Source organism: Engystomops pustulosus, chromosome 4 (genome assembly GCF_040894005.1).
Source record: "Engystomops pustulosus chromosome 4, aEngPut4.maternal, whole genome shotgun sequence".
Classification (NCBI taxonomy): domain Eukaryota; kingdom Metazoa; phylum Chordata; class Amphibia; order Anura; family Leptodactylidae; genus Engystomops; species Engystomops pustulosus.
The window spans coordinates 88,648,570-88,673,050 of NC_092414.1; the positions used below are offsets into that span (position 1 = coordinate 88,648,570).

Genomic DNA, 24,481 nt, shown 5'->3' on the forward strand with positions numbered 1-24,481 from the left:
GTGCTATTTCCATCAATAATGCTGGGAGCGGTGATTCACTAATATCATGCACCAGAAATCATGAATCTGTCCTGTCCTGGACTTCCCCGCACTGGCCCAACAGAGTTAACCATCGTTTTTGTGGTGCACCTTTAACATATGGCTTGCAACACAATTTGCAAGTTAAATACGACTGAATCGGACCGACCAACGGCGCACCCCCTAATTTGTGTCGCATGGAGACTAGTGCAGCTGTGCCACAAAAAGGTTGCGTGCAACACAATTGTGGCGCAGACACTTCTTAAAGACATATGCAAGCCATTTTAGCCTAGAAGAAGTTGCATAGTCCAACAAAATTGTTACGCAAAGCCCTTTGTAAATATGTCCCAATGTGATTTTCTAGATGTGTTTTCTCATTTTGCCCTTCATAGTTGAGGCCTCTGTCATCATTTTAAGTAGGAGAATTTGCACATTCTGTGGCTGACTAAATACTTTTTTCTCCACTGTAGTGGTAAAAAAACTCACAAATTACCAGCAATGGTGATAATGGAGGTACCACACGAGAATGTGGTCTTTAGAACAAATCATCAATTCACAAAAGTATGCGATTCCAGACATAATGTCTAGGAATTGGATATTATACACCTATAGCAGCAATGAGACTTAATAAAGCAGAATTTGTGATTAAGAAGTGTAATCCAATAGGGTCCATATAGGGACCGCAGTTTTATGGTGAACAATGCATGAGAAAATTTGACATTTCTGTCACATGGCTGTATATGCACCAGAAATAGTTTTTACCACTTATTTAAAAAAAAAGTGGAAAACAGGAAAGAGGGCACAGATTTCTGACAAAGTTAAGGATCAACCAAGATATATGCCAAAACTCAGAGCCGGTCCTATACCTGCCTATGTTTGGGATTCTCTATTGGCAGGCCGTCTCTATTGAGGTATTGAATGTGTAAGTAGACCCCACACACCAATGGACACATGGTCCGCCAACAATGGACCACAGCTCTATTGTTTCCAAACCAAGAAAACACACATTTGTTAACATGGAGTTTAAAGAAACTATACCAACAAAATCAAGCATGATTTTGAACACTTATCATAGATCCAGGAACTGTGACTGTGGCAATCTTCTTATATTTGTTATCCATGGCCCCCTACTTCTAAATTTTACTTGCATAATTATGCTATTGAGTCAAAAGGGCTCTGGGGGCATTACCTTCACAGACTGTTTCACTGTCTCGCTCTCCCCTGCTCCCTCAGCAGTCCCCACTCCCTCTGACTGATGTCATCTAACTGCAGCAGTGGAAGTTTCCACGCACAGAGGGAGATGGGAAATGTTCCTGCACAGTGAAGCCAAGAAGCTGCAGCACAGAGGCTCTGGTAACACATTCAAGAGCCCTTCTGGCTCATTAGCATCATTTTAAATTTGATCCTAGAAGGAAGGAAGTCACAAATAACAAATACAAGAAGATAATGGTACCTGGATGTATGAGAAAGTGCCCCTTGTTTATAATGCTTGATTCTTATGGTATATTTCCTTTATGTATAGTTATTCTTCCATAGGAACATATCAGATATATCTGAAAAAACTTCCGTGATGGTTCAGCACTCAAGGAACTTGCTTCAATCGATACAATGTATTCAACCAAATTCCAATTTATTGTTAAAAGCGATTTTGCATTTTGGTCCAGAACTTGGACCTTCATCAGGCTGCCTGAACCATCAGGAAACTTTATCAGATATGTATTACAGGCGGTCCCCTACTTAAGAACACTCTACTTAAACACGACCCCTAGTTACAAATGGACCTCTGAGTGTTGGTAATTTACTGTACTTTAGCATTAGGCTACAATTAACAGTAATAACAGTTATCACAGGTGTCTGCAATTAAGCTTTATTGCTAGTCCTGGTTCTTATGACAAACCAACATTTTTAAAATCCAATTGTCACATAGACCAAAAAACTTCTGGCTGGGATTACAATGATAAAATATACATTTATGACTTACATACAAATTCAACTTAAGAACAAACCTACAGACCCAGACTGCCTGTATATACAATTGTCTCTTTGTCATCCTGGAACGTGGAATATTTGTGAATACGTGATCGGCTGCCAGGATTTATTTTATATGCACCATCAATAGTGCTATTAGGTGAGAGTCCACTTATAGCTTTTCAAAACCAGGATTTAACATATCGCTGTAACACACGAGTAGAGCGCCTCCGTTTTTTGTCGCAGATCATTCTTCCTATACCTTTGGAAGGTGCACCCTACTCGTGGTGGGCTTACCTCCTTCCCAGGACTGAGCTTCACATCGGAAGCTTCCAGACAAAGGTCTCATGGACATAGCAGAGCCACTTAGTGTCCATGCAAATCCATACAGATGGGGCAGAAGCACTCTGTGAGCTGCATGTAATGAAAATATCTGTCCGTAGAAGCAATACAGAAAAAAAACTTCATCCTTCTAAATTAAACCACTCATTTGGAGGTACATAAAGAGCTGTATTACAGCTCCCTATTATGTCAGGGTTGTATAATATTGTAGTACATGAACATACACATATTGTAAGCCCTGAGGCTGCAATGAAATATCTGTGATTTCATTGAATATTGTGTTGATATACTATGATACATTAAATGATTAGGGACAGAATATTCTGTGCTCTTAAAAAGAGTGGTAAAAGCAACCTCAAGAAATTCAGTGTATATATTGTAAAATCTGAAAAGGAGGAACTTATCAGGTAACAAACAAATTGTTCAATTGTCAAAGTAAGTTTTTCTGATACATTCTTGCAACTTAGCTGGGCACACAGCCTTGGACGGCAGACCCTCCAATGCCTTCCTCTATAATTATATCACTATAGCACACTTGAATTTTATAGCACAATTCACATGCTCCATTGGAGATGTAGTTAAATTGAATGGAGACAGCGCATTGTGCATGGTTATAGATTACTAGGCAATGTAACAATTAATCCTGTCCATAAAATTAATAAAATGTCACACATAATTTATGCTTCCTTGGTGAACCGGTGAAGGCCATTATCTTTATTACAGAGTTTAATTTCGTTTTTTATGAGATTAATAGAAATCAAAACTACAAAAGCATATTTGGTTCATAGTAATAGTTTCTGTAGGAGGTGTTGGTATGGATTAATGAGGACCTGTCACCATCTCTGACATTTTTGTTATAAATAGCTAGGGTTCCCATAAAAAGCATTCTGGGGAATTATTCTGTCAGTTGTTTTAACGAAACATATATTGTAGACAGTATTAGGTAGCTTTATCTCCATACATATGTACATTAGTAGCAGCAGGGCATTGGAAGTATATCGTTACTATAATATAATTTTATTCCAGGGGTGTAACTAGACTTGGTGCACCAGGTGAGTTTTACTTAAACCTCTCTCCATTGATCTGCACCAGAAGACTGCTATAAGTTTTACTCAGTGCTTGGGGAGGTCTGCGGATAGATTCAGAGATCGAGCAACAAGACACTCTTCTGGTGCACCAAGGCCAGTCACAATCCTGGAAAATAATAAATCCATTTTTCACAGAACTGCTGCTACTAACAATGTACATAAAATGTCCGAAATCAGGTCAGAAATAAGACATGCTTTATCTTTTGTGGCACAGCTGTGATCGGGTGCCAACTTGTGTGGAGCTTATCACTGTCCGCAAATTAGTTTTTTTTTAAATGTTTAGTGTTTTTGTAAATGTTTATTTAAGCTTTTTAAGACTTTTTTTTTAAACAAAACTAGATAAATTAAACAATAAAATGCAAAACACATAATTGTGGTTTGACTTATTGCAACTACAGAATGGTTGATAAATGCAGTCAAGTTACAGCAGTATAGGGCAGGCAGGATCAACAAGTAAAGAATGCCCAAGTAAGGAATCACACGGTATAATCGCAAACCGAAGAATACACACACAGCATACTCAACCACAAAACACAGTCCCTCCCCCCTACAAACCCTACCCAGGAAGGGTTAGAAATAAAGAGTATTATATAGCAGCTCACTGTGAGGGATAAACTTATTGACCAAAAAAATCCAACACTAAAGAGCATTCGAATCCTGATCCTTCCATTTCATCACGATCACCATAGTAGAGGACAGAGCGGGAGAAAATGTTAGCAGCCATCATAGCTATGTTAGCTATCATAGCAGCCATGTACTAACATTAATTATGGCTAGGAGACACACCATCTCCTGTGTTAAGGTTGAGGAACTCTAACACCTCTGACGAGAAGGACTTAAGCCTCAGGTAGGACCAGACACAGTGCAAAAAGTCAAGATCAGGAAATCCATAGAACTCACCACAGAATCAAAGAAGGATAGCTCAACTTCTTTGTAGTCCTCATCTTGTAGGTCAGAGTTGTCCTCTTTCAGGAGGGCCTTATCAAAGGGCATTATGCAGTGGAATTGTAGGAAGGCATAGGACTGGGTAAGTGGATTAGGGAGATCTGGGATACGCAACTGAGAGTAATGAAAGGAAGCAATCGTGGGCAGGCTAAACCACTCATTCAATTCTCTAAAGGACAGCAGCTCAGAGTACTGGGACAGGCATAGGCCAAAAAACTGCAAGCCAGCCCCCCCTCTCCCACATAGTCCACCCAATAAGGGAGATAAATTGAGGCAGCCAAGGGTTCAACCTTGGAGTCCTAGGGGAGGGCGGAGTGGGAGTGGTAACCCAAACCAAGTATTGAACTCTGCGACAAATTACAGCAACCGTAAATTGATATTGCAAGAAGCATGAACTCTCAGGTATTTAACACCAAACAAAACCCAGAGGTGGACAGGAAGGGTCGTCAGTAAAAAGGGGAAAAAAGACAAACTTCTTCCAACTGACCCGAGAAAGATCTAAACCAATTGATCAAGGACAAAAGGGACAAAAGATAAGGGCCTGCATCCTGCAAGTATACTAGGGTACCGTCTGCATACAAGGAAACCTTCTCAACAATGGGGCCACAAGCAATACCATGTATATCATTAGGCTGACGGATTTCTACAGCAAGGGGTTCTATGGTGAGGGCAAATAGGAGTTAGGGACATGGGCAGCCCTGTCTTGTGCCATGGGCCATACAGAAGGGGTCAGAAATGTCAAGGTTGGTTCTGACACTCCAAGTTCATAAAGCCATGAAGTGAGGGACCACCACCCACTACCATAATGTTCTGTCTGTAGCTTTGTAGGTACCATTAATCTGTAATTCCTACAAGGAAGTTCTGAATAAACCGATAATTTGGTAATGCCAGATGTGTTGAGGGTGCTGACAGTATAGACTTTGTAGGGCATAAAGATCAGATAGGATACGGTAGGACTCCTGCTTACCCATGACAGAGACATCATATTCTACAAGTAAGGTTGCTTCTTGGCCGCACTGCTTGAGAATACTCATGGCTTCAGCATGTGTTGCTCCATGTAGACGAATTCCATCCACGCTCAGCAATCTGTCCCCTGGCTTAATTGTGCCCTCTCTAGAACAGGAGGAAAAAAACAATCTTTATTAATTTGATGTAATGTGGTCAGAGATAATAGCCACTCACACAAAATGATTCATTTGCAACATTCATGCCATCAATCCTACTTGTCCATACTCTTAACATTTACCTTGACAGTTATCAAGCTTGAGGTCACGGAGGAAAAGAAATTACTTTAATCTGAAAATCACTGATGGGAAAATAACTGCTTATTACTATCTAATGAAGAGCAAGTAGACTAGTGCTTTGCTCAGCTTTTGATAACCTATATTAAAGTAAACATGAGAAAAAGGTTAACATTTTCCTTATAAACTCAAGGAATTGTTAGCTGTCTGTCACTGCGGACTAACCCTACTATAGATACCATTTACAAAGTACGGGCAGGGTGAAATATCGTAGTGAGAACAAAGCGTACAAAATGTGAATACAAAATGTCAGACGCTAGCACTTCCAGCCAAAAACTTGCTGACTAGTCACTAGTCATATTTTGTTTACATGGTCATATATATTTAAAGGGGTATTCCCACAAAGACAAGATTCTTAAATATACTCAGGATAGCAAAATAACACATTCTTTAATTTATTGTTAATAACAAAAATACAGCATTTCACAGATACAATTCCATCCTGTCTCTATCAGTCCTAAGTTTATACAATTTCTGTTGTCCCGGGATCCGATCATAAATTAGAAGTCTAGGGTCGGGAAGGGCAGATTGTTCTCCTGTATGGCATTGCACTGAGCTCCTCTCTGCATCGGCCCCCACCCTTGCATTCCAAGACAAGCTCACACACACAGACAGAGTTCCTGCTGGCAAGCAACAGCGTGAAGTGTAAAGCTACAGGCTACAGGCAGATAAGGTTTTTTTATCCAGGAGAGGGAGGAACAGCAGACCTGACAGTGTATGTTATGGCTGAGATAGCAAAACTGAAAATGTCATTGTATGTTACATGCATCTCATCATCTCTCATTTTGTATCCGTCTTATCTCTCTTTCTATGTGTCAGATACTAGTGAATGTTCAGAAGCTAAATTGAAGTGTATATAAACACAGACTTTGATAATTTAACCACACTGCCAGCACACAACATCTCACAGAGCTAGAGGGATCATGAAGTGTCTGCCGAGAGAGACCCGCCCACACTCTGGAATGTTACACTGACAAGCCTAGGAAGTGATAGGAGCTTAAACAGCAATAAAACCAAATAAAATTGTTAAGTAAGGGGTTGAAAATTATCTTTATTATGTAAACCTCACTAGGGGATTGAAATGGGAGAATTTTCTTTAATGGACAAACCCTTTTAAAGGTCACCAAGAGATTTGCTAAGTTTTGTAAAATTTTACATTAAAGGACACATAACACCATAATCTTTCTGAGGAAAATAGGGGAAGCAAGAGTGAAGAAAGATACCACCAGGATCAGGGATTGTAAACCAAGCACATTTACATGCTGGTGTGTGCAATCTCTGTTTGTTTAACTGCTTATGCCCTTCTTTTTTTAAATAAAAAAAAGCTTTAAACCAGCTGGGCCAGAGGGGCTCTGGGATCCATAGCTGTTAATGGAGCCTGGAGCCTTTTAGGTTCAGTTGCATAATTTCGAAAGCCTTATTTTCTTAAAAACAAGGGCATAAAAAGCTAAAATAATAGTGGACTCTGACAGAGGGGGCCCACAACAGTATCTAAATATGCTTGATTTATAATCATTGATCCTGGTGGTATATTTCCTTTAAGCCAGGTTCCCACTAGATCAAGTCTCTAATGAATTAGGAGGCTGAGCTGTCCACAATACAGGCAAAGGTTACATTCACAGAAATGGTTTCTTTTGTCTGTTCAGAACACGACCCCACATATTTCTATGGGCCCATACACACAGATTTCCATGCTGAGCACTCTTTGCACAGAGAACACAGCCCCTAGATATGGCTGACTGCATTTATTTTTAGCCAAGTCAGCAAAGCAGGTGTAAACTCCACCTTCTACCGCCATGTTACTACATAAAATGCACATCCTGGTCCTGGATATTCTGCAAATAACCAAAACAAACACACATATTATCAGAAGTTAGTCCTGATCCTGAGAGAGGGACAGGCAACAGGCTTGCCGTTTGTCACAGAGTATTTAAAGTAAATCTACCATCAAAATCCAGCATGATAAACCAGGGACACTTACTATTAGATGTCAGGGATACTCTTCTTACCAAAGCCCCTCTGTGCTGCAGCTTCACAGGCTTCTTGTTACATTGTGCAAGAGCACTTCCATCTCCCACTGTGCACTGAAAGTTCCATTGCTGCAGTGACATTACATAAGGCAGAGGGAGGGGGGAAGTGCTGAGGGGGAGTGTGAGACAGTGAAACAGCCTGTGAAGCACTAAGGGGTTCTGTCAATTCCACAAGAGCCTTCTGACTTAATGGCATAATCATATAAGTTGATTTTAGAAGAAAGGATGCCATGTATAACAAATATAAGAATATTACCACAGTCACAGTGCCTGGATCAATGAGTAAGTTTCCCTGGTTTAGCATCCTTTATTTTTGATGGTAGATTCAATTTATTTTTTCATTTCACCTGTCTGGTTGTGTCAGGAATTTTGAATAATGTTAAGCTTTGTCATCATAGATCATTGTATTTGCATTGTAGCGAAGATTGAGGTAACGTTGTAAAATCCAGTGGTAATTGCTGATAACAAAAACAAGTTAAGGAATAAGCATCCTCTGTAAATCTTTATGTCGGTGTTGCTTTTAAACTTTTTTCATACATAATTCAGACTTCTACATTCATTATGTTTGCTTATAGCATTTGATGCATAGCTTATCTGCTTGTGTGCCAGAGCAAACCAGATCCATCTGTATTGCCACGGAAAGATGTATTGTACCTGTCAGCTGGTCCTCCAGGTCTAACGCAAGTTATTACAATAGGACGAGATTTATTTCTGTCCTCATGTGCTCCTCCTGGAAACAAGGAAACAGAATACACTTATTGCTCAAAGCACATACACATTAGGTTTGCTGCGTTGCCTAAAGTTATTAGACTCAGCCACTCTACACAAAAATCATATTCAAGTCTCTCTAGTTTCCAAATCTAAAACATGAAAGATTACTGTTAAAATGTCTTCTGCAAAAAAGTCTCATAACCTTTAAAGGCCGATAGGAAGTACAGATTACAAGAACAAATAAGATCCGCCTTCCATCATAAAAGGAAATGAGAAAAAAATTACACAGCATCCAGTTATTGTGAAACTTTAAAAACTCAAAAACTCCTTTGTAACTTTACATTATAGTACTATCCAGAGATATCCAAAAAAGATTTCTGCCATATGAAAACTTGTCTCTATACAGGTATCTCACGAGCAGTGTAAAAGTGTGAGGAGGTGACCGTCTCCCAACTAATAAATTAAATAGAGCATTGACACAAGGGAGTAACTTGAGGGGTGCAGATGGTGCGGTCATAACCAGGCCCAAGAGATTCAGGGGACCATAAGGTGTCACTTTCCCATAGGAGAAGACTAGTACAGTGTTATAAACCATAGATTATAGTCGGGGTCTGGCACAAACTTTGCACTGGGACCCACCAGCTTCTAGTTACTCTACTGCATTGACTGCTGTATCAATGAGAAGCTTCTGATCAAGACAAAAGACGGATTAGAAAAGTGTTTATAAGACAAAAATCTATAATGTTTGGATTAGAACAATAAATATAAGCACCGAAGTGAACACAACTTATAATAGTTAGTCAATGTTCAATCGGTGGGATTGAAACTTAGTGATTTATGCTATGACTCCCATCAATGTCTTTGGTGGAAAGGCTGCTTCGATTTATATAAAGTGATTCTCCTAATAGAGGGATATGATACCTTAAAGGATCTAACTCATTCCTTATGATCAGTGTCACTGTCTAAATCCTCTTTGCACCCTGATCTAAGAACATGATGCTAACGGACGATTAACGGATCCGTTAAAATGTCCAATGTGATTTTTAATGGCTTTCGTTCTGCACCCCTTCCGCCAGGCTATCAATAAATAATTTAACGGATCCTTTAGTCTTGAATTATTATCATTTTTGTGACAGAAGTTAATAGCTGAAGTCCTAACACAGATAAGAAGAGGGCCATGGCAGTGTCATTCTGCATCACAAAACTGAAAATCTATTTAAATATGTTGTGATGCATATAAATAAAATAAAATAAATTGTTTTGCAACACCAACATCTTTTTGCCGCAGCGGTTGTCAGAATCATAAGGAATACTAATGTCCACACAGATTAAAATAGTCTTCCACAGGGCAAGAGATGTCATAGGGCAGCGATGGTGAACCTTTTAAAGACAGAGTGCCCAAATTTCAACCAAGACCCACTTATTTATCGGAAAGCGCCAACATAGAAATTTACTTCGTGATTTATACTCTCTTCTCTGTCACAGCTTTCATTCATATCAGCAGCCTAAGGACACCAATAAAGCAGAAAATAGAAGAAATTTGGATGATCATTGTAGTTTCCCTCCATGGTCCCATAAACAGGAAGAATTGTCAGGGCCGGAGCAGAAGCTACAATGATAATCCAGATCTGTCCACACCTTCCCACTCCTCCAGTAGTTCCAGGTAGCGCTGTCACTTGAAAATAACACAGCACAGCAAGTCCTGGGCTGTCTGGGACTACAGGAAGATACCTGGAGTCATCTCCGGTGATGGCCTGGGTGCCCACAGAAAGGGCTCTGAGTGCCACCTCTGGCACCCGTGCCATAGGTTTGCCACCACTGTCATAGGGGAAGACCCATAGATGTACAGTTTACAGAGGACACGTGACTAGTCCACACTAGTCTACTAAAGAAAAACAATACACACTTTGCATTTTCCATGGATTTTACTGGGTTTCTTCAGAGCTTTCCATTAGCACAGATAATATTTAGACTATACATAATTTGCTATTTTTCTTTGCTTTGGGAAATTGGTAACAGGTAGCTTCAGTGTTTTCAAATACTGTGCAAAATTAGTTTCTTATCATTTAATGAAAATCAAAGGATATTTCTTTCTGGTAGTGAACTAACTATAAAGAATATTGTTTTAAGTCTTCTGCTAAGGATCTTAGGGATATGGATTTAACAATCTAGCAGAAGTGATGAAAGACTGCAAAACAGACTGTAGCAAACAAGCTTAAAGAATTCAAAGAATATGCAGCTTTCATCATGTGCAGCCAAATAATACAGAAAACTGTAATTTACCATCACGTTAGAGACCTTTAGAAAGGCTAGCAGAGGAAAGCATTGAAGAAAAAAAAATTACAAATGCATGTACAGGCAGTCCCCGGGTTACATACAAGATAGGGACTGTAGGTTTGTTCTTAAGTTGAATTTGTATGTAAATCGAAACTGTATATTTTATCATTGTAGTTCCCTACAATTTTTTTTTTTGCCCCAGTGACAATTGGAGTTTCAAATTTTTTTGCTGTAATAGGACCAAGAATTATCAATAAAGCTTCATTGCAGACAATTTTAAGCTGATTATTGCAGTCTGGGACTATTTTAAAGCATCCAGAGAGCTTCACCAGAGGTCACAGTGGGCAGAGGGGCCTGTCTGTAACTATGGGTTGTCTGTAAGTCGGGTGTCCTTAAGTAGGGGACCGCCTGTAATACATTTTCTCTCTACACTTTTGATGTGCACAGTGGCTGTTAACTGCACAGAGTCCCTATGTAAAGGTAAATCTATGACATTCTAATGCTACATTTCTTTTTTGAAATTGCAATCCATATATCTACAAAAAAAAAAATTTACCGATTTTAATACAAATATAGAAGAAAATGTTTTTTGTTGAAAATATGACTTACCTCGTATTACAAATCCAAACGTGTTACCTTCTTTGTGAAGAGTTACTTCTACAGTTCGAAAAATCATCCCCGATCCTTGAATTGCTGCAAGGAAATAGAAGAAAAATTAAGGTTTTACCCTGTGCCACATATATGGAGAATGTATATACTTCTCTACAGTACACTAGCTGACTCAGAGCAGCACAAGGTCGGCTACAAACACCTGGAATGGCTTTGGAATTTCACAGTGTTCTTTATATGTGCAGCCAAATGGCCACAGCAGGACCACAGGTTTATTGCAAAGCCTCATTTCTGTGACGGATTTAAAGGGGTTGGCCCAGTTTACACTAAGTACAATACCCTAATAGTTACATCCATATTGTACAATATGGTTAATACTTTTAGGTTTTTTACTTATCCTTTCTTAAAAGTAGCCAAACCTTTTAAAGAGCAACTTTTAAAAAAATCAATAGTTTCTGGGATGTAAACTTTTCCTATTGCCTTGATTACCTATGCATCAGTTTATTTGCTATCCTCCTCAGTTTAGAATAGCTCTAGACTTGTTTACAGATAAGGTTTTACAAAGGGGGGGGGGGGGGTTCTGATACTCCCTGCTCCTCTCTGGAGGAAGGAGGGAGAGTGCTTGTGACAGTGCTTTCTGTGAGTAGCTGGCAGGAATGCTGAGTGTGTTCAGTTCTTTTGGATGCAGATGTCCCCTAAATAGCATAGATGAGAAGATCTCCTCTGTCACCTAACAGTCCTTCCATCCCAGTGACTCTGCAGAAGTTTCTCCATCTCTCTCTGTACTTCGTTCTCCATCATAGACTCTTCTGCATCTTGCTCCCCCACCTACTGTTCTCCTGACATTTTTTACACATCATAGAAATGTTTAACCCTTAGTGTTCACACAGCACTTTTCCAATGCTGGCTTCTACTACTTAATGCATTCTCCATGCTTCTCCATGTGATAAAAGCTGCCAGGCTAGTCACTATATTCAGCATGCATGTATACTATGCTGTGTTCAGTGAGTTTACCTGTAGGAATTTTGCTGGATTTACTACAAAATTATTTCATGAGAAAACAAGAGGCATCATGGGAACTGTGGGCAGACTAAATTTGACTCAGGGCAAATACAGGAAGAGGTTGAAAAGGTTGAACAGCACAATGGAGCACATTTACTAAGGGTCTGCACAGAGCATTTTCGTCAGGTTTCCCGACTATTTCCAACACATTTAAGTGGGGTTTTTGGCGCACACAATCTGATTTTGGTGCAATCGTGCCGACTTGCATATGACACAAATCGGGGGCGTGGCCGACGGACAACCTGACTGATTCGGACTACGCGCGAGATTTACAATTCAAATTGTAAATCTGCCCCAATATGCGCATCATTCTGTTTGTCGTTAAAGGGGGAATTGCATATGCAAATTTGGTCAAAATCAGTATAACTTTGGAGTTCCACTTTAAAGGTAGATTGGGTGGTAGGTGGATCAATGGGACGTGAGGATAGCCCTTTTAAGGGCTAATCCTCACGTCCCCACACTTTTTTGTGTGGTCACTGCTCCGAAACAGGCGGGGGCCTGCTCTTCTGCGCAGATGGCAGGATCGCCGGACGAGGGCGCGCAGCTACGCGGAGCTGCGTGCCGAAGATGGGTGAGTAGGAGGGGAAAAGAGGCTACCGGGGCGTGGAGTACCCGCCTCGTGTAACCTCAGATGCGGCTACTCCACGCCCCAGTAGCCGCATAAGTAAATTTGAATATATGTCTAATAAAAGTTATCAAAAAAGTATGGGGACGTGAGGATTAGCCATTAAAAGGGCTATCCTCACGTCCCATTGATCCACCTACCACCCAATCTACCTTTATAGGTAGATTTGTGGTGATAGGTTCCCTTTAAGCTGTGTTTAAGATGAGACCGGGGCCAAAGCCCTACCTTTGAACTCCAGAAGCAGCAGCAATATTTGAGATTCTGTACATTCTTAAATAGATTTTAATGGCAGGTTTTTTTTTGTATCCAGATGGAAATGTTGCATTGCTGCACAACTTGCCATGCAGTTATATCTGCAACAGATAAGTAGTGATTACAGTTGTGACTGTTCTTGCAACAAGTGGATATGTGGCTTCCTATCCTATCTTTAGGGAATCTCATCAATATTGTGGATCAGTGGAGCTTTGACACCTTGCACTTCAATAAGCAGCTCCTTGAAGAGGCTGTAGCTTCTTCGCTCCATACCATGCATAGTTCCATTCATTTTCAAGAGGCTGAACATTGCTTTGCAGCTCAGATTTATTTGAATGGGATTTATCTGCAGCAAGTAGAGGAAGCTGCCCTTTCCCAAAAGCTACTGTCTCTGATAAACAGTTAAAGGAGGTAAATGTGATGGTTTGCCACTGATGTGATATATTGGACTATATCAGTAGCATAGTGTCAGAATACCAATTTGAGTATAGATTGCACGAGGGGAACGAGAGATGCGGAACCACATAAAAACATAGGTTCTTTGCCCAATCTATTTCTCAATCTTGTACAGCATACCAGTAGTTTAATGTGCTAGTAATAATAATTTATTTTCCAGGTGTTATTGCAGCAAACAAAGTTCTAACCTTTCCTGAGTGCTGTATAAAAATTATGTAAAAGTGTTGGTTGGCTGGACCTGCGTCACATACTTGGCTACCTAAGACCACAGAAGGAGCAAGGAGATGTGGACAGGTCTGGATTATCATTGGAGCGCCTGCTCCAGGCACGCAATTCTCCTGTTCAGATGTGACATGGGACATATTTGAGACATATTTGAGACATATTTGAGTCCCTAAATGATTTAAGGCTGTGGCATAGCAGTTAGCAATAAGTTACTCCTTGAATTGCTGTGTTGGCACTAAAAAAAGAGTGGGTTTTGGCTGCAGTTTGGGCACTTTGTCTCTAAATGGTTTGCCATTAATGTTTTAGAAGGTAAATTACATTTTTGGCAGCGCTGGAGGCAGATGAAGTGGCCAACTCACTTCATTTCCTTGTAACATTGGTGAGAACAGAGTACAGGCGGCCCCCGACTTAAGAACACCCGACTTACATACGACTCCTAGTAACAAACGGACCTCTGGATGATGGTAATTTACTGTATTTTAGCCCTAGGGTACAATAAACAGCTGTAACAGTTATCAAAGGTGTCTGCAATGAAGCTTTATTGTTAATCCTGGTTCTTATGACAACCCAAAAGTTTTAAAATCCAATTGTCACAGAGACCAAAAAACTATTTTTGGCTTGGGTTACAATTATAAAATATACAGTTCCGACTTGCATACAAATTCAACTTAAGAACAAACCTAAAGAACATTAAAGAATCTTGTACGTAACCCGGGGACTGCCTGTATACTGGACTCCTGGACAATTAATCACAGTTGCGTTGCTAAGGTTCTCAATGTACTAGATTCAGACCTAAAGATGACAGAACAGATTGACAGAAACAATATCCTATTTCCTGATGCATATTCGCCAAAAAGCACAGTCAGTTCTTCTATGTAGAAATAGTTTGCATAGTGCCAAAATGCAAAAGACATGTGCCTCATGGGCTCACTGCGTATAGTGTCTCCTCCTTTATTCAGACTGATTTGTGTACAGAACAGGAACAGAACATTTGGCAGAGAACAGAGGACTTCAAAGTAATGGTGCTTGGACATTACCTGCTTGTTCTTATTTGTTAAATGTTCTTATATTTAATTATACATGGACTCCTTCCTTGTAAAATCAACTTTTTAAATTATGCTAATGGGTCAGAAGGGTTACCAGAGCCCTTCGGTGTTACAGTGTGTAGGAGCACATCTCACCCTGCCCCTGCTTCCTTGGCACTTCCCATCTCCCTCGGACTGACGTGATCGTTTCACAGCAGAGGAATTTTCAGAACACAGTGGAAGGGGGAAAGTGCAGCCAGTAATACCACAGCATGGAAGGGCTCTGGTAACAACTCTCAGAGCCATTCTGACTTATTAGCATAATTTAAAAGTTGATATTAGAAAGATGAGGGCATGGATAACAAATAAAAGAAGATTACCACTGTGATGGTGCCCGGATCTATGAGTTAGTGTCCCTGATATTAGATTTCCTTTCACATTTACAGATGGTTTATGGACATGTGAAGGGGTGGTGATGAAAGCTACTTTCCACAAAAATCACATATTTTCAAATGCCAATGTAAGACTTGGCTGATACTGACCATAAACATTATGCCATTTAGCAAACAAAGTAGAAACTGTAAGTAAATCTGCTCTTTTCTGCTTTGTATATAAAGGGGATGATGCAGGAGTTCAGCTATACATGGACCTAATGACTGCTTGTAGGTATGAAATAATGACTACAATATGCACTTATCAAGACCACATTCCCTGGTAATAGAGATGCAGCTCTAAGTGTAAATGCATTTCATCTCTCATTACATAGGAAATGTTCATCTGCATAATGGACATCAACAGAAAACCTTGATGCATCCCTCTCATATAGCTGCCTATTTCTGTGCACACAAAGAGAGCCATAGCAACACGAATATGCCGATACACACCCAAGTAACGGCATTAATGTACTACATCCTAGCCCCTTTGAGTTATTTCTGAAGAATAAACAATATGTTACATTTCTATCTGCTTCTATATCCCAGAAAGAGATCCTGGTAGCATGGCCGGTCAGTAATAAAAAAGGGATGGAGAGGGTAAGAGAGAGTCATACCATATTTACAATTGCCCCTAAGGCTGTGAACGAATGAAGTATACATTTCATTGCTCAGGTTTCATGTCCTGCATTAAAACTGCCATAAATAAAGGAAGAAAAATGGTATTTCAGGTGTCCAAGACAGAAAGGAATTAAAAGTGAAATACAACTTGAAATAGACTCTAAGAAAACATTCAAGGTGTTCGAAAATATAAATTATTGTACATGCCACAAGCTAATACAGGTATGCCCTGGAAACATTCATGGCTTCTTTTAGGAAGCGAAGATATCACTATCCTTTCATAAAGTTCCATTTATAGTGGGTAAATCTTAACCTGATGCATCAGAGCCATATGGTAACCTAGTGATATTGTACAAATAAAGTAAGGTATTGGTGGATTTTCAGAGAGTAACTGCCTGCAACCATCAACAATGTCCAATACCCATAACAAAGGCCGAATTCAGGGCTGATCGGGCTATTTGTGTAAAACTACAACGGACAGCACACAGACCCTTTACAGTCAATAATGCCATTCACATGGCCGTTTTTCCCCTCATGGATCATCAGTGTGAGAAAACAAACAATCAAGGATTTAAGCAATGTATAGTACTGACAACCTGGTCAGGCTCTGAACATACTGCCTCACATTGGACTACAAATAGGCTCCACAAGAACAAAAAATGATTGTGAAAACTAGCCAGAATAGCCAAATTAATAAGATTAATTGATTATTATTATGACCTTTTCCAGAAACCAAATTTGACATATTCGCCTACAAAGACTGGGGAGCAGTAAGTGAGCAGTCAGTTTTTGCAGTGTATTTGCATACCTAACGTTGATGAGTAATCAATTCTTCCTTTATGTATCTTCTCAGCCTCCAGAGACTTTCTCCCTTGACCTAGAAATGTGGTTTCATGATCAGTATGCCGACAGTTCAGCACATAATAATTGTTTCAAGGTGTAACTTTGCACTGTGTTCCTTTTATTGTGTCCTTGGTTTGAAATCTGTGCATTCTCCTTTTCACTGAATATAAAACTTATTATATTTTTCTAACCATAACTCACTTAGAAAAGGAAATCCTTCCTAAAAAGCACCTGCCTCTTTTGCATAGTGTAAACTTAAGGAAACCTACCAGTTAGAATGGTAGGTGTAAGCTGTAAGTACCGAGCACCAGCTCAGGGTGAGCTGGTGTCGGTACTTACTTTCATTAGTGTTATAAACCGCGGCATCAAGTGGTGAGGGATCCTATAGTGGCAGGAGCCCTCACCACTTTCTTAATGATCAGAAGTCTCTCCTACTCGGTGGGTTCACACATGGCGTTTCGGATGCGTGAAAACATGTGTGCCAAAAAGCATGCGCCATGACGTGTGCGTTTGGCTACTTTGGAAGTGTTTTTCTTCATTACTGTAAGCAACTTTAACAATGTTTAAACAGCTGCTTACACGTACAGTAATGAAGATAAATGCTTCTAGAATAGCCATAGCTAACACAAAAAAAAGCTACGTAGGGCAGCGCAAAGATACCCATATCCGGACAGATAATGTACTTTTAAAACGTCACTTTTAATGCTGTATATATAAAACGTGGTAGTAAACGCACTACTAACTGCTACACTTGAGACAAAAAAGCTTAAAAACACAGATGCCTAGGCTAACAGGTTATGTAGTAGGGACCTGGAACCAAGTGATATGCTGAAAGTGTATAACCAGGACCCCAACTAATCAGTGAGTAAAGACTGCTCTAGGTATTCCCTGCCTGTGCCCAGAGGCGGTGAGTGTTCTCCCCAGTCTAGGATGCAAACAAGTAATTCTTAGTGAGCAGAGTGAGCAATATAGCTAGTAATTAATAATGTAAGGGGTTATTATCTTTTAAACCCGGTACATTAGGTTCGGTGGTTTGGGATCAAGTTTGATCCCATTGCACACCAAACCCTCACACTCCGCTGGTTAAAATTATCAAAGATTAGCCCCCAAACATGTTTCGCCGGAGAACCGGCTTCATCAGGGGTCGGGCTAATAATGAGTGTCGGCTCGGTCACGCCGAGTATATAAAGGAAGAAGCCCTTAAAAAATTATACTAACCTGTGATCAGGTGGTAACATACTCCTTTAAGTGGCCTATATTATATCACTTTTAGGCAGAGCCCATACAGTTATGGCCAAAAGTTTTGAGAATGATACAAATGTTAATTTGTATTTAAGTCTACTGCATCAGGTTTTATAATGGCAATTTGAATATACTCCAGAATGTTATAAAGAGTGATCAGCTTAACAGCAATTAATTGCAAAGTCAGTATTTGCCTAGAAAATGAACTTTTTCCCCCAAAACACATTTCAACTTCATTGCAGGCCTGCCCTAAAAGGAGCAGCTAACATTGTTTCAGTGATTGCTCCAGTAACACAGGTGTGGATGTTGATGAGGACAGGGCTGGAGATCAATCTGTCATGATTAAGTAAGAATCACATCACTGGACACTTTAAAAGGAGGCTGGTGCTTGGCATCATTGTTTCTCTTCTTTTAACCATGGTTATCTCATCATAGCACTGTACAAAACTGGCCTAACAGGGAAGAGTATCGCAGCTAGAAAGATTGCACCTCAGTCAACAATCATCGGATCATCAAGGAATTCAAGGAGAGAGGTTCCATTGTTGCCAAAAAGGCTCCAGGGCACCCAAGAAGGACCAGCAAACACCAGGACCGTCTCCTAAAAGTGTTTCAGCTTGGGGATCAGGCTACCAGCAGTGCAGAGCTTGCTCAGGAATGGCAGCAGGCAGGTGTGAGTGCATCTGCACTCACTGTGAGGCGGAGACTCTTGGAGAAAGGCCTGGTGTCAAGGAGGGCAGCAAAGAAGCCACTTCTCTCCAGAAAAAACATCAGGGACAGACTGATATTCTGCAAAATGTACAGGGAGTGGACTGCTGAGGACTGGGGTAAAGCCATTTTCTCTGATGAATCCCCTTTCCGATTGTTTGGAACATCTGGAAAACAACTTGTTCGGAGAAGACAAGGTGAGCGATAACACCAGTCTTGTCTCATGCCAACTCTAAAGCATCCTGCAACCATTCATGTGTGGATTTGCTTCTCAGCCAAGGGAATCAGCTCTCTCACAGTCTTGCCTAAAAACACATCCATGAATAAAGAATTGCACCAGAATGTCCTCCAAAAGCAAATTCTCCCAACGGTCCAAGAGCAGTTTGGTGATCACAAATGCCTTTTCCAGCATGATGGAGCACCTTGCCATAAAGCAAAGGTGATAACTAAATGGCTTAGGGAACAAAACATAGAGATTTTGGGGCATATTTATCATAGCTCCGCCGCTGCATGTTCACAGCCCGATACATCAAGAGGCTTCCCGCTGCGCAGCTTTTAAAATCCTACGCCAGGCGTAGAAAAACACACACAGAAACGCCCCGCGCCGGCCCACTGCCGGCCGGCTGCGCTCTTCGCTTGGCCAGCTGCCCCCCCCCCCTTTAAGCCCCACTGGCGTGAAGGTGGCGGATTGGGGCAAATAATCACAAAAGCTAGCAATAAGATGGCGTGGCACAGAGGTCCTGATAAATATGCCTCTTTGGGTCCATGGCCAGATCCTAATCCCATTGAGAACTTGTGGTCAATCATCAAGAGACGGATGGACAAACAAAACGGAATGGGAACGGATCCAGTCCCTGCTGTCAGCAGATCAAACCTGTTCCCCCCACAGCTGCAGTTCTTGTGCCTCAAGTACAGGGTAGGAGCCATCAATTCAGCCAGATCCCACCCCCGAAGTACTGTGTGGAGCAACCAGTTAGAAGGATGCGCCAGGGCACCTGCTCCAACAACAAGTGCCCTTACTTGATTTTGATTTTCTTTAAATCATTTGTATTGTAGAATAAGGTTGTTGAAGGTTAGCTGTTGTCTATACTTTTTTCAGCCCAACTAGCCATCCAACTTTAGATTTTGGTAATGTTAGAGAAGATCTGCAAAATATAATCAGCCGCAAAGAGCCCTTAAAGAGAACCTGTCACCAACAATGTCATTTTTGGCTGGCGACAGGATCCAATAGCCTATACTATGCAAATTTTAAAAATATATTTTTCCGCATTCTGAATACTGCCACTGCTTTATAAAATGTTATTTCACATTACCTGGCTCCCTGCTAGCCGCATGGGAGGGAGGTTCAGCTGCAGCACCCTGTGTGCCTTTGTCTCAGTCTCCTCGATGCCTGCTCATTGCACATTACAGGAAGAGGGGAGGGGGACATTCCTTAAGCACACAGATGTTGATCTTATCTGCATGCTATCTCCTGATTCAATGAATGCCCATGTTTATGGAAGAGTCCAGAGTGCCTGGTCCCTGGACCAAACAGACTCTATGATGTCTTGTGTCACCGCCTTTATGGCTACATTCACACCTTGTTTGTCCCTCAATTGTAAGGATTTCTGAAGTATCCTTACAATGAAGGGTTACATAAATTACATCACCAAGGAAACACCCATAGAGTACATTCTGTGGAGGCCAGGGATGGATGCCATGTAGTGACATCTGTTCACTATAAACTTTAATGGCCTACGATAGGTGTATACTGCTTTATACAGCAGGAGAAAAAAAAAGCAGTCTCTTGTGTTTTTTCATCCACTGTGTCCTGCTGAATGTAGGACACATCATATAGTGGCAGACACGGGCATCCTTTTTCTCTGACTGCTCAGTATAAGTCTACTGACACAAGTACTGTGTACACAAGGAGCTTTCAAAAATCACAAGTGAATGAAACCAAAGCGGGACTACTATCCTGTACTGTAGTTGTGGTATTCCTTGCATTGTGTTTTGTCCAGAAAATCTAAAACTGTTGGTGCTAATGCCCTAAGGCATTTTATCAAGTCTTCTATATTAGCACAGATCAAAACCTTAACATATACTGTACATGCACGGCTAATTCAGGAAATGGGGGAGAGGAAAGAAGGCAAACTGGGGACCAAATTAAAACCTCTATTTTTAAATAAACACTTTCAATACACTGTGAATGACAATGAGAACTACATCCTGACTAGAATGACAATATATTGCAATCTCAAGAGCATTGTAGTCTGCTGCTAGTCTTGTGGTTTCAGTTGACAGACTATGGCTGACGAGAAGAACATTAGTAATTTCAGGAATGCTGCCTCAAAACCAAAGACCTCCAGAGAAAACATGAGTATGTCATTACAAAATTGTTCAAGATGATTCTTTTGTGATATTTCCAGGAGAAAAGAATCACAGCTGTATGAAAAGTCTCAGACACATCTAAATATGTATTTTGATTCAATTCATACAGACTTGCTGTTTATAAACTTAGTAAATGGTATCCCAGGGTTCTTTTCAGTGAAAGGACAACTTGACAAATTTGGTGAGGCATTTCAAAAAAAGTCTTTTTTTAAAAACTTAAAAAAGTGAAAACCTGTATTTTTCAGGTAACCAATCTTGAGCATGTTTATTTAAACATATACACTAAAATAGTTTAATTAAAACTTGTTTGTTGGTGAATTTGTAAAGAGCAAATGAATTATAACACTTCCACTATAAATCTGGATGTATTTTCTAGTAGTTTCTAGTAAATGTTTAAGGGCACTTGCCATTCAAATTAACCCACCCAACATTAAAACTATGATTAAAAAGCATTGCCCTTATCCCTAAATCACTCCTCACCATAACTATGTTAAATTAGTTTGAATAATTACTGTATATGCAATTTATAGTCCAATCACAAAAAGTGAGCCCTGCATATTCATGGTTCCCCTGCACTTCCTACCTCCCTTTTTATGTTTGACAGGTCTCACTGCTTAGGCCATGCTGGAACTCTTGGGCGAGCCTGTTAACTACCCCCTGCAGACAGTGTAATCAGGTGCAGGAAATGCTACACAGTGCCTTGTGCATGGAACTAGTACAGCTCTATATACTTCCCCTGTTATCAGGGGCAGGAAATGCTATTCAGTAGTGATGGGAAGTCCGGCTCTTCCAAGTGAGCTGGATCATTAGGCTCCGCTCACTAAGAAGAGCCGGCTTGTTTGTGAACGACTCACTATAAACGCTTTATTTGTACACTTGTGCTTTTCTGTTCAAAATAATGATTCTTGATTTAGTGGAAGAGAACAACTAACAGGTTCTCTTTGAAGTGGAATTGTACAGTTACTGACAAAAAAAACAGTGTTAGCGCAGCTGGAGATCACATTCAGCTATTCCTGAAGGCACTTCCTGGTTGTGACATCAGCTTAGGGCACTGAGGCCACAGCACTGAGGGCATTCTTATGAATCAGGACAGTATATTTGTAATTGGCTGATCTGAAGCATGTGATGAGTCACATGCTTGTAACATCACTCAAGGTCCTTTGCCAGAACACTAACGCTTTTCACATTAATCAGGACAGCATGTTTGTAATTGGAAGACCTGAAGAGGTGATGAGTCACAATGCTTGTGACAACACCCAAAGTCCTGTTTTCGTGCACTCCTCTACTATTGCCCCTCCCAACAAGCCTCCTGTCCTTTCTAGCTGTTCTATACGGTTTCCCATGGTTACAGGAAGCATGGCAAATAGAGATTAGCCTGGGGGCACAAGGTAAAACCTTGACTAGCAGTTAAACACCCGCAGGTAGTTTACTAGAGTAAATTAAATAATTGCTTATTTTTGCTTAGTGCACAGGCAATCGTTTTTATACTTTAAGTTTTAACATTACATTTATTGCTAAGTTGATACCATAAATACGGATATCGATACAACCAAATCCATCACTGACAATTGGAATAAACTTTTCAGCTCAGCATGTAGTGGGATCATTTTATATGTGATTAGGCATGTTCATGTACCCTAAATGGGTAGGTTGACAGAACTAAAAAGGACAACCAAAAAGCATTAGTTACACAAAAAGTATAGGCCAAAGAGTGTACAGTCTACCACAAATTTAATTACCACACAACTAGACATAACTAATAGGGTAATTCTACAGATATTGTGCATGTATGGCCAAGCAACTTTATTTTTAATTTTTAACTTGCCTTTGGCATAGAGAATGGAAAATTGCCAGCAAACATTAGGACCTCATTGGTACCAAAAGACGAATGCACTTTAAAGGAAAATACCAGGAGAAAGCAGTCTGTGCGCAGACTATGCAGACACAATGAGTAAGGGCTGGAAGCATAAAGTATTTAGATTTTCATGCTTCATTTACAAGACGAAACACCAGCTCTGCTTCATGCGGCTGGTGAAATGAAAACATCAAATGGCAGGAAAGCTTGCACAGCTCAGCCCTTGCCTCTAAATAATTGAAGAAAACACACATAGGAACAGAAGCTGAGAAGGAGATGCGGGCAGAGGTCACTTGTACTGCATAAAGAGCAAAGCGGCAGAAGAAATGAGGATGGAAAACTAATTCTCAAATCTGGAGATAAGCACCAACATATCCATTTATAGATGGAACAGAGCCTCAAGAATTATCGCACGTGCTTCACAAAGGCACTTAGCATAAACACCCTGAAGGGCACCACTCCACTGAATCCTTATATTAGCATATGTGTCAGATTGCTCCAAGAATGCAGAGAAATAGGTTACAGTTATTACATAAATTAAACACAATTGGCACCACAGCCAAACTATATGGCTATATCCGGCCTTGTATATATGCTGGAAATGCTGTGGTACACAGACTCATCTGGTGAAACATTTTACAGCTCAAGAGTTGTGTACAAACAGAGACCAACCTTATAGAATATCTATGCAATAATAATAATAAGCCAAACCATTCTCCCCATGCACTGTTGGCCTCATCATTATAGAAGACCCTTTATTACTTACACACAGGAGGGAGCTCATACTCCACTTCAAGAACCACTCGTTCGCCAACATTCTTCAGCAGGCTGATGATCTCATCATGACGGAACTTCGTAAGGTTGATGCCATTCACGCATTTGATATAGTCTCCCACATTCAGTTGGTCACTTCTGTAAAGAACACTAGTCTGTCAGAAAGGCGCAGTATATACACTATATACACTATATACAAGTCTTTCAAACACAAAATACTAATGTAAATGTATTATTCCAAAAATAGCACAGCTATTTATTAATGATATATAGGGCGGATTTGGTTTTTCAATGGGTTTTCAAGCTCAAAAATGATATGCAACCCATTTATTTGATTAAAGTGCTTTGGTGCAATATCATCTTATTTTTCTGTTGCCATTGGTTAAACTAGCAAGATGCCGAAACAAAATGATTCAAACCAAAATAATTATTGCCAAAAAAGTCAAAACCTTTGCAAAGCAAGAAAACTCAGTTCTACCAGCATTAACAGTAATAGCATGCATTTTGCCTATGGAAATATTTAGAAGTCATGGTGGTTAAGTACTGCAGGAAACATATAATCATAACCCACAGCTAAATAACGTGTTTCAGAGCTTTCAGTTGCCAGCAGAAGAACACTATCTACAGCTAAGCAGACCACCTAGAGATTATTGAGAATTATTGACTGGCCTTGGAAAGGTCAACAAAAGTAAGCTTTTCCAAGTTT

General features: G+C 40.3%; 1 protein-coding gene across 14 annotated transcripts in view; it reads right to left on the reverse strand.

The window, feature by feature from the left end:
- The window catches only part of GRIP1 (glutamate receptor interacting protein 1), a 325,558-nt gene that overhangs the window by 69,707 nt on the left and 231,370 nt on the right, over positions 1-24,481 (reverse strand). For 10 of the 14 annotated variants that reach the window (XM_072146648.1, XM_072146651.1, XM_072146644.1 and 7 more), the window contains exons 4-7: positions 23,768-23,913; positions 11,290-11,373; positions 8,347-8,422; positions 5,329-5,474 (exon numbers count right to left, since the gene is read on the reverse strand). In XM_072146648.1, coding sequence (XP_072002749.1) covers positions 5,329-5,474; positions 8,347-8,422; positions 11,290-11,373; positions 23,768-23,913 — 452 coding nt within the window. The remainder of the gene's footprint in view (positions 1-5,328; positions 5,475-8,346; positions 8,423-11,289; positions 11,374-23,767; positions 23,914-24,481) is intronic. The other 4 variants (XM_072146657.1, XM_072146655.1, XM_072146656.1 and 1 more) reach the window with 1 other exon arrangement.